Below are 11483 nucleotides of genomic sequence, written 5' to 3'. Positions count from 1 at the left end.
TCGTCTTCTCTGGTTATTTGCGTATAAGTTCCTATGAATCTAAAGAATAAGGTTGGTTGAGTTGTTTCGTTACAGTTATGGTGAGAAGATTTGCACTTCTTACAGGTTTCCTGATTATGAAAATTGCACCAATTTCTTCTTCTTCTTCTTCTTCTTCTTCTTCTTCTCTCAAGAATTTACTGCTTTCTGATCTTCCTAAACTCAACCCATTCAAATGTTTCTTCTCCGCCGCAAACTACGGCACTGGTTCGCCTCCTTGTTCCTTGACAGAGTCGGATTCGGCCGCCGCTGCCGCCGTCCCTTTTACCGGTGTCCTTCAAGATGAAGACCTTCTTCGCAAGACCCACATTTCTTCTTCTGAAACTTCCACTAGTTCCACTGGGCTCTATGTTCTGGACCTCATAAATCATGGTAAATTAGAACCCGAACGAACGCTTTACAGTAAAATGCTGAACAAGTGTACTCTCTTGCGCAAACTCAAGCTGGGCAGAGTCATCCACTCCCACATCCAGGGCTCTACGTTTGAGAATGATCTTGTAATTCAGAATTCTATCTTAAATATGTACGCCAAATGTGGTAGTCTTGAGGAGGCACACAACCTGTTTGATAAAATGCCTACAAGAGATATGGTTAGTTGGACCGTGTTGATTAGTGGCTATTCTCAGAGTGGGCGTGCGTTTGAAGCTCTTGGCTTGTTCCCTCAGATGTTCCACCAGGGCTTCCAACCCAATGAGTTCACTTTGTCTAGCTTGTTGAAGGCTTCTGGAGCTAGCCCTAGTGATGACCATGGCAGGCAACTTCATGCATTTTCTCTCAAATATGGCTTTGATATGAATGTTCATGTGGGAAGTTCATTGCTTGATATGTATGCTAGGTGGGGGCATATGCAAGAAGCCGAAGCGATTTTTAACGGGTTGGCTGCGAAAAACGTGGTGTCTTGGAATGCTCTGATTGCTGGTCATGCTCGGAAGGGTGAAGGGGAGCATGTGATGAAACTGTTTAGGCAGATGCTAAGGCAGAATTTCGAACCTACGCATTTTACATATTCTAGTGTTTTTACTGCTTGTGCCAGCTCTGGATCTTTCGAGCAAGGCAAATGGGTTCATGCCCATGTTATAAAATCTGGGGGACAACCGATTGCCTATATTGGAAACACTCTCATTGACATGTATGCCAAATCAGGCAGCATCAAGGATGCAAAGAAGGTCTTCCAGAGGTTGGTTAAACAGGACGTCGTTTCGTGGAATTCGATTATTTCTGGATATGCACAACATGGATTGGGAGCTGAAGCTTTACAGCTATTTGAGGAGATGCTAAAGGCCAAAGTTCAACCTAATGAAATTACTTTCCTCTCTGTTCTTACTGCTTGTAGCCATTCAGGGCTTCTAGATGAAGGGCAATATTATTTCGAACTAATGAAGAAATACAAGATCGAACCACAGGTTTCACACCATGTGACAGTTGTTGATCTATTAGGTCGAGCAGGTCGACTTGATGAAGCCAACAAGTTCATAAAGGAAATGCCTATCGAACCTACCGCAGCTGTCTGGGGAGCCTTGCTTGGTGCTTGCAGGATGCATAAGAACATGGATTTGGGTGCTTATGCTGCCGAACGGATTTTCGAGCTTGACCCTCATGACTCAGGTCCTCATGTACTGTTGTCTAATATTTATGCTTCTGCTGGTAGATTAAATGATGCAGCTAATGTAAGGAAGATGATGAAAGAGAGTGGAGTTAAGAAAGAACCTGCCTGCAGTTGGGTTGAAATTGAGAATGAAGTTCATATGTTCGTGGCAAATGATGAATCACATCCAATGAGAGAAGAAATCCAGAAGATGTGGGAGAAAATAAGTGGAAAGATTAAAGAGATTGGGTATGTACCAGACACAAGCCATGTGCTTTTCTTCATGGACCAGCAGGACAGAGAAGTAAAGCTGCAATATCATAGTGAGAAGCTAGCATTAGCATTTTCAGTATTGAAAACTCCTCCTGGATTCACTATTAGGATCAAGAAGAACATTAGAATCTGTGGTGACTGCCATTCTGCATTCAAGTTTGCTTCGAAAGTCTTGGGAAGAGAAATCATTGTAAGAGATACCAATAGATTTCATCACTTCCTTGATGGCTTGTGTTCTTGCAGGGACTATTGGTAGAGCTATTAGCAGTGTACAAGTTCTTCATTACTAAGATCTGTCAATTTCTACCCTCAAGAAGTGTTCTAATAAAAGATTCGAGATGTTCGGATATACCTTTCGAAGGCTCGAGTTCAAACTTACCAAGAAGCCCAAGACCCAAAGGTTGGTTATAGAATTTTTGAACTCATATTCTTATGATTTTCTCATGGTAGATGCTACAAAGAATACAGTAGAACAAAGATTAGATAAACAAAGAATATCAACAAACGATTGGTGATGATATATTAAGATGCATTTAACCACTGTATGGGGGAATTTATACAGCCTGGTTCATTTTATAGCTTCTGATTGGACCTTTTAGCCATTAGGTGAAGGATTTTGAATCTCTAGTTTGTTTTGAGTTTGGATGATGCCTTGTATCTGTTCCCCTATGAAGAAGAAATGGAAGTTTATTCATATTCTGGTCCCTTATTGTACTGTTTTTAGAATACCAGTGATTGAGCCAACTGAGATTATTAAGAAAATCCAATCCTTGATATGAAAAAGAACGTTGCGCAACGTCTTTTCGGGATGTTTTGACTTGTAGTTTAAACTTGGATGGTTTAAGATAAAGAAGTCAATGTGTGAGTTTACTTATATTACGAGTTTGTTCATCTTGCTGCTGGGTATCTTAGATGTTCAGGTACCAATTATATACTAAACAATCAAAGAGGACGCAATTTTTCCACAAATGACATGCATTGATATGTGAGTTTACCTTTACAATCAAATATGATGAAGACATAATTAACAAAAACACAACACGTCTAATGATTACACAAATACTTCTTTATGGATAACTGGGAGTTAGAACTTCGTTCCTCTATACCCAAGGGCACCGATGCCCGCCCAAGGCCAGAACCCAGGCGACATCAAGGGTTTTTGGTATTAAACTCACCCGAAGGTTTGAGTTTTGGATCTCTAAGCTGGTATAGCCAGAGACCCCAAGCCCTTGCCATCGGAGCCACCACCCCTTGGGGCCATTATACGAACACCTGATAACCTATTATGGTGCCCTTTTTTGTTCTTTTTTGAGGGGGAGGGGGCGTTTTCTGACACTCATAATTAACAAAGGAATTTAAAGAGAGCGTGGAAATTTGTACTAGTTTTTGAGCAGCAAGATTTAACCGCAACAACCCCCAGATTGAGCTGTAGTACCATCTCTGCTTCCTGATGGCCCTGGGATTCCACCATATCCAACCTTTATCCCATATGACTGCACATAAGATGGAACATATCATCACTTACATCATTCATTCTCATCGCTATTCATCCGTTGTAAAAACAAAATTCTAAGAGACTAGAGACTCGAATCTAAATTCTGTCACTTATGGCAGTCGCTAAACGCCACTGGCCAAACACTGGCCAAACACTGTCCAATTCAAGCAGCTAAATAACTTTTGACTAACGGTGAAACACCACTTCAAGTAGCACAGTCAAAAGTAAATTCAAGGCCCCCAATCTAATCAGATGCACTTTGATCACCATGACGCAAGAGAAAATCCATGGTCAAACTAAAACATTTCCGTACACATTTAGCAGCAAGTTAAAAAGCAAGCTTCATACCTCATTAGATACATCAAATACTCCATCCTGGATCTTCTTATATATGGTTGCAGCAGTTTGTATGAATGCCTGTAAAAATTGTTGATCATCACGAAGATTGTGAGACGGAGAACTGTTTACAATATATAAAAAAGATGAATATTATATCTTTATGTCATGTTCTTAGCTTAGAGATGAACAGTGTCTAATTTTGAACTTTTTGGCAGGCAATTTATGACTATTCTATCACCTCCTCAACATTTTGAGCAGTTTTAGCAGAGGCCTCCATGAAAATTAGACCATGTTCCTTTGCAAACTGCTCCCCTTCCTCAGTGCTGACAGCCCTTCTGTGTGCAAGATCACACTTGTTACCGATAAGCATTATTGTCATGTTTGCATTAGCATGCTGTCTTGCATCTTCAAGCCAGCTAGCGAGGTGATTAAAAGTCTCCCTCCTGAAAAATATGATAGCCACGTAACCTTAAGTTCGATGTCCTCATTGACTCGGGAAATTTAGGGGCATGATGATGAGGCCCCATTTCAGCTTATGCAGTCAATCAAGTTAAACTAGAATGCTGAATCAGGCCAAACATCATGAAGTTGGAGCAGTTTAGAGCTGCTGTCAGACCTGGCTGACCGCATTATTTTAACAACTACGGTCTTGCTCAAATTATTTCCTTCTCACAAAACCTACAACTATGCAAGACAAAAATAAACCACAACTAATCCAAGAAAATTCGAGCATTCACATTTAAACTTTATGCTGTCCACCCAAACTTCTACTAGATTACATCTACAACCTTCTAACACAATGGTCAGTCCCACTAACCAATAACCTTTCTGGCCAAGTCTTGTTTACTTTCATGAAGTGTGAGCTTTCCTGGTGACTCAGGGATCGATAGGCCTCAAATTATCTATTAACTGTTTTGGCAATGCCAAGGGAGTTTCAAGAGCTCCCCTCCTCTCCACTATGCCCGAAGGAGCTACAATTGAGCAAAATGCAAAGGATAGCCTCCTCGTTGCCATAAGCAGCCTTCAACATACACAAAAAGTATAACTAACCATACTATATGGCCACATAATCATAACGCACACACCTGCCAATCCTCACGTACTTATATCACTCAGTCCCCCTTCTTCCCTTTTTCTACATGACTATACTTTTGGGTGACTTGCTGCCTATCATGGGTTTTACAAATTCTCACTCCCAGCATGAATTATAATTCAACTTCAATATGACTGGTTTAATTGATTGAATAATAGGTCCCCAGGAAAAGAACAATAATGAATTGCAAAAGGAATAGGAGTATCCTCTCCAAGTTTCTGAAATATATTTCGAACAATAGTTCCACATACAATAGGCCCATTTGGGGGATGAAGTTCAAAAGCCTCCCTTACTTATTCACTAGAAAATTGGTGTAGCCGAGGGGAATGAATTTCATACAACCAAAACAATGAATATTTATACTAATAAAGCAGCAAATTGAAGCCTAACTAACCAGCTAACTCCAGCGGCTAAAACTTAACAACCTGGACCAGCTAGGTTAAACATAGCAATGATCGCAACCCAACAGCTACACAAGGCAACAACTCCGATACCAAAAGACTTAGAAATCTTCTAACAGCTATTGTACCAATCTTGGTATAGGCTCGTAGCCTCAGGGAATTGAACTTTATTTAATCAGGAATGAATTGCATACAACCTATACAATGAATATTTATACTAATAAAGAGCTAACTGAAGCGAACCAACTGACTAGCTCCAACTGCTAAATGTAATGACCTTGACCAGCTTGGTTAAACACACCAACGATCGCAACCCAACGGCTGCATAAGACATCAAACGCAAATAACAGAAGTACAGAAACATCCCTACATCAAAACTCATAAGTAGTATTAAGTTAGAAGGGAACCAAGAGGTAAAAAGACCTGGTGATATCGTAAACAAGCAAGGCACCAGCAGCCCCTCTATAGTAGGACCTTGTAATAGACCTGAAAGATTCTTGACCAGCCTGCAATTTTTTTGGGAAACTTCAGACTCAGAATCGATTAAATTAATAAGAACCAAAAGGACAAATCTAAATCGAAAGAGTACAAGGAACGAACATCTGTACCATTCTTATGTTATATATGTATAATAGAAATGAACAATACATGACGTTGATTCAATAATGATCATCATTATTACACGCAGAGCAGATAGTAATTTTGAATAACGATCATTAAGCAATAGAATAACTGTACTATGTTATGTGTATGCGCTCTAAGTTTAAGCAGAGCACTTGAGCTAAGAGCATATGTAAGTGTTGCATAACTTATAGATAACTTTTCAGATTCAAAGTCCTGTTACAATGATAAACTAAATAGTATAGAATAGTATAGACTATATATAGTAAGCATGAACGGAGGCTTCCCGGTTCTATTAGTTATTGTTTTCGCCTTTTACTCGCACTAAGATTAAGCTTATAGCAGTAGATCACCCGCTTGTCTCTAGTATAATTGCAGATTATTTTCCTTGAAATGGATCCAAGAAAAGGTAAAATACTATCCATAAACCAGAACAGAGCTCATTCAATTCAGTAGACAAGTGGCGAAGTTAAATATCTAAAGATTTGAAACAAGAAACTCCCAAAAAAAGAAAGAAATAAAGAAAGAGAGATAACTAACCGTATCCCAAATTTGCAACTTAATTGGTTTGCTGTCGATGGTGATCATCCTCGCACCAAACTCAACACCAATAGTCAAGTCATGAACAGGCTGAAATCTCTTATCAGTAAACTGGAGAAGAAGACATGATTTTCCAACTCCTGGAGAATACCGCACAATTAAGCTTCAAACCTCACAATCAATCGACGAACAGAAAACAACATCCAATTCAAAGCTAAACACAGTAAGTCCCAAATCAAAAAGGAAACCAAGCAGAGCAGCGTTGACATCATCAAATTAGAGAAACAGATTAAGCACAAACCAACCCCATAACCAAAGCGACGCAATTGAGGAATCAGATCGAAAACGACAAAAACATCAATACCAACACGTACCAGTATCACCAATGATGATGTACTTGAAAAGGTAGGCGTATGACATTCCGGTTGGAAATGAAGAAGAAAAACGAGATCGGCGGCGAGAGAAAATCGAGCTGCCAATTGCTATTAATATACAAACTTTGTTCACCCCTTACATCTTCGGACCCTTCTACACTCATCTCTCTGCTTCTCCAACGGATCTCTCTATTACCCCTTCCGTAACTCTTTTCATTTCATTGACATTTACATTTACATTTACATTTACATTTACATTTACATTTATAAATAGTTGAAGTTAAAATATCTCCATTTTAAATTCATTATAATTTTTTTTAAAGTTATTAATTTATTAAATGTCTATTTTTCTTCGATTATATATATATATATATATATATGATGTGTAGCACAAATGAGTAAATAAATATACGGAGTAAATAGCTTGTTTATAAATTTATAATAATTAGAGAATCTTCTCGTACTCACTAGATAAGGCTAACTATTGGTCATTAATGATGGGAACCTAGATTCTTGATTTAAGAATATACTATGGGTAAGACTAGCCCGACTAGCCCAACTAATTGAACTAGGCTGAACTTAAGATGAACTTAAGAGACTATTAGGTCTCTTTTTCGATACTCTGATTCATTTATGGGATGACTTTATTCTCCAAGTTCCTTAGATAACTTAGATTTCTTGTTATCATAATTAGCCTTATTAACCTCTTAATCCACTCTAACATGTTTATCCCTTTTTTAGAACTCAACTGACGATCCTCTTTAGAGCTTATCAATCATATCATATAAATTAGTTATGAGGGTCGGTTTAATAATTATAGTGTAGAGTTATCTCATCAATGCTTACCTGTACCCTCCATAGTAGCATCATCATACCATTTCGTGGCGGGTAAACGGGGTCATAGTATTTGGATTAACTACATTACCATTCCTTATTCTTGGGTTACCAAGATTTTCTCCTAGCTTGGTACGTAATAGAGTATTCTCTTATGTCGAGTATACTCTGTTGGGATTTATGCCCTAAAGCCTCGTATTTAGTTTTTAACAATAATTTATATTATTTTATTTATAATTTAATTGTTATCCATTGTATTAAAATCCAAGGTTATTAATGTAATTTTGAACAATATGTGATTGACATACAGGAGGATCGTATTCAAGTATTAACCTAAAGAGTCTATAGTATATAAATAAGGTTGGGTGTCTTATTCTGGTAACACTATTGATACGGTCCACTTTGTAATTGTTACAAATAATTTGATCCAAATCATTCATGTGGAGATATGTAAGTGGGGGTATCCTATACAATGAGTTCGTATAAGACTGGACCAAGAAATATTTAATCTCTCTTTATAAATCCGTTAATTGAGAAGATTAATATTCCATATAATGATCATATGCGACTCGATCTTAATCCTCGGTGAGTTATGAACTCCTGTCGGTGGGCTTGTCCTTTGATTTACATGGGTGAGAATGACTCTTTTAGCCGATTCAACATGCCTACCATTTTGGGGACTTACCAAATAGGGAGTTGGGAACATAATATCATGAGACGGAATTCACTCCTTTCCATATAAGAAAAGTAGATGAGTTGTTCTTTAAGTACGGATTTCGGGACTTGAACAATGGGGCCTCACCCTCTTATTGGCTCGAGAGGGACTTGGTTTATGATTGGATAATAAACAAATTATTTATTAGAGAATAAGTGGTACTAAAGGTGAAAGATGTAATTACAGGGGTAAAACGGACTTTTGACTCGGCTGTAATTATGAACAACTCGTAAAGGATCGACTTGCTTGGAATGGTTATATCAATGGACATAACTTGTCCTACCGTGCATAAGAGTGCAACTCTAGGTCTATAGTGGAGTGACCTATAGTTAATGAATGAAAATTGATTAATTAAAGAATTTAATTAATTAACTTTGTATGATTGGAGCTTATAATCCGTAAGTCCATAAGGTCCCCTAGCTGGCTCATAGTAACAAGAAAAGGTTCAATTTATTTACAATAAAATTTAAAGGGTTCAAATTAATATTTAATATAGTAGATATATTAAATATAAAGAAAAAAAAAATAAATGAAGAAAAATATATATTAGGTATATTAAATAAATAGAGAAAATATACTTTAGGACTCACAACATTCAATTCATGCCTATGTATTTATTAATCACACAAATACTTAGTAATAACTTCTAAACATGCTTAAATAGCCCGATTCAAATAACTATGAGCTATGCATACTCGTTCACACCCATGGTTCCTCTAGCTCTTCCAACACGCTTCTACGAAGTATTTCTTGCTATGTCTTGAACAAACGTGATTTTTCTGCAAAATTTTTATGGATATGACTTGAACACATGTTAAGATTGGTGGACGTTTTTTAAAAAAAAAAAATTACTAAAGAAATGGGATTGGCGATCTCTAAAGAGAATTTTTGGTAAGAAAAGGCGTAATGCATCATATTTACTGGGTTGATGTTGAGATTAATATTTGGAGAATATATTATTTATGAAATATATCTTAGATATTATATCTTAATATTCTTTTCTTTATGATCTGATTTTTAGTATATTTTATGTTATTTTTAATATTTAATTAATTTATATTTTCGTAGGTATTACTTGTATCCTATTTAAACAATATGAATATCAATTAGAATAATTCATTCGATTTCAATTCTATTTCTATTTCTCATTCTTAACCGTTAAATAATTATTAAGATATAATATTTTATTTAAATCAGGTTTAAATATCGGTTGAAATTTATTCAAATTTTAAATATATTTTTTATTTAATGTATACCTTAATTATTTGAATACTTAATATTTTTTTTACGGTGTATTTTCTAATATATTAAATATTTATTCGTAGATATATTGAATATTAATTGGACACTCCAAATTAATATTCAATATATTGAATATAAAAGAAAAATATATATTTCATTTTATATTTAACATATTTAATATATTAAGTTTTAATTTGAACACTTTAGGTTAAATATATTTTTCTTTTTTATATTTAAAATATAAAATATATTTAATAATTCATACATTTCAAAAAAAAAAAAAAAAAAAAAAAAAAAAAAAAAGAAATCAACAAAATTGATCATTTTAGTTTAATGTGAGCTAACAAGGGGACTCAATAATACAAAATAATTAATTAATCAATTTTCAATTTTCATTCGTTAATTATAGGTCACTCCACTATAGTCTTATAGATGAATTCCATGCAAGTCGATCATTCACAAGTTGTTTGTAATTACGGTGGGTAAAAAGTCTGATTTACCTCTATAATTAGATTTTTCACTGTAAGTAGTACCAATGATACTCGAAAAAATAATTTGTTTATGATCCAACCATAAACTAGACACTCTTGTGAGAGTGAGAAGGTGACCTCATTGTTTAAGTCTCAAAATCAACGCTTAAGAGAGCTACTCATCTATTTTTCTTATATGAAAATGACTGAATTCCATCTGGTACGATTAAGGAGCGAGTTTAACTGTAGAACCTTCAGTAGAAAAGTTCACTGGCACAATGAGAGGAAGTATAGGCATTTGAATTGCCCGATTCCAACAAGAAACGAGCAAGAACACAAGGTGAGATTGTGGGTTTTTAATTTTAGGTTTTCTTTAATATCTAAGAGATATGGATATTTTGTTAAGATCTTATTTTTTAGAATGATGTTCTAAGAGAAAAACCTCACAATTTCCATGATGAAACTTGGGTAAGAATCACGTCAGAATCGGAGTATTCAAATGTCTCAACTTCGATAAGAACGCACGGAACATGGAGTTTCAATTTGGATTATGAATAAAAATTTATAAAAATGGAAAGAAAATAAGTTAGAATGGGTGTTCACCAACAGATGACAGTAATCGACGGAACATGAGTCGCACGTCGAAGCGGGTAGCGTGTTTGAAGAGGCCAACGACATGTGTTGGCTTGCAGATGGAGCATTATGTCGTCCCATCAGTGGAGATGTGTCGTGCTTGACCAACCTGGATTGATTTGAGGCTCCGACCCATTGACCTGCGCACGACTTGAAACTCGACTCTAGAACCCGTGCTTGATCAAGTTCGTCGCTCACCATTTCTCGCGTGCCACATGTTGCACCCACATATTAAAGAGGTGAACCACATCTGCTAGGGCTAGAAGATGAGCATTGCTCGTGCGCTGATTGGCCTGCCAGCACGTGGAGTTCCTACTTCCCATCCAATCGATGCCTTTTTTTCAGGTTTTTTTCTCGATTTCTGCGCGTTTGTACTATCATGAAGGAGAAGGGGTATCCTAATGCATGCACACAATAATGCATGAGGTCCCCACATTTTCCATTTTTATTATCAGTTAATACAACCCCGCTAGCGTCTTCCTTCATTTCATATCGTTTATCATATAATTTATCTTAGCTTTCATGCGTATGTTGGAGTTGTATTTCATGCTAGTTTGACGTTTTGCATGTCAATCATATCATACCATTCATATTACATACGTATGTCATATCATAATTTTTCCATGCTTTCAGACATAACAATTCTATCATGCACATATCATATCATATCATATATCATAATAGTCACATAACATTTACCGACCATGCCTTCGACATACCATATCTTAACATATCATATCATAGACATATCAGTTCACTCAATACAACATAAAAATCACATATCATAATATATACATATCGTTTTATAACAATTTGCATATACGGGCAT

The 11483-nt window shown here is 36.2% G+C and overlaps 2 protein-coding genes across 2 annotated transcripts; one reads left to right on the top strand and one right to left on the bottom strand.

Annotated features, from left to right (window-relative positions):
- LOC111783490 (Tetratricopeptide repeat (TPR)-like superfamily protein) lies at positions 1-2602 on the top strand. Its single transcript, XM_023664421.2, has one exon. It carries the CDS (start codon positions 78-80, stop codon positions 2151-2153), a length of 2076 nt encoding a protein of 691 aa, XP_023520189.2. The 5' UTR covers positions 1-77; the 3' UTR covers positions 2154-2602.
- A 252-nt stretch (positions 2603-2854) lies between these two features.
- Positions 2855-6942, bottom strand: LOC111783491 (ras-related protein RABB1c). The gene is made up of 6 exons (XM_023664422.2): positions 6761-6942; positions 6387-6526; positions 5649-5731; positions 3970-4174; positions 3741-3809; positions 2855-3390 (listed from the first exon to the last, which is right to left on the bottom strand). The coding sequence occupies exons 1-6, from the start codon at positions 6804-6806 to the stop codon at positions 3298-3300; spliced, it is 636 nt and encodes a 211-aa protein (XP_023520190.1). The 5' UTR covers positions 6807-6942; the 3' UTR covers positions 2855-3297.
- Between the last annotated feature and the right edge of the window lie 4541 nt (positions 6943-11483).

The sequence above is a fragment of the Cucurbita pepo genome, chromosome 20, assembly GCF_057944985.1.
Source record: "Cucurbita pepo subsp. pepo isolate OVF chromosome 20, ASM5794498v1, whole genome shotgun sequence".
NCBI classification, from domain to species: domain Eukaryota; kingdom Viridiplantae; phylum Streptophyta; class Magnoliopsida; order Cucurbitales; family Cucurbitaceae; genus Cucurbita; species Cucurbita pepo.
This window is presented reverse-complemented; position numbering and strand designations above follow the sequence as displayed.

Bases quoted from the DNA above. Each gene is read 5' to 3' on its own strand.
- LOC111783490 (XM_023664421.2), top strand. From the start codon at position 78: ATGGTGAGAAGATTTGCACTTCTTACAGGTTTCCTGATTATGAAAATT.
- LOC111783491 (XM_023664422.2), bottom strand. From the start codon at position 6,806: ATGTCATACGCCTACCTTTTCAAGTACATCATCATTGGTGATACTG. The intron at 5,732-6,386 runs GTTAGTTATCTC...AAAAAATTGCAG, and splicing joins AGTTGCAAATTTGGGATACG to GCTGGTCAAGAATCTTTCAG. The intron at 3,391-3,740 runs GTATGAAGCTTG...TCTTATGTGCAG, and splicing joins TATTTGATGTATCTAATGAG to TCATATGGGATAAAGGTTGG.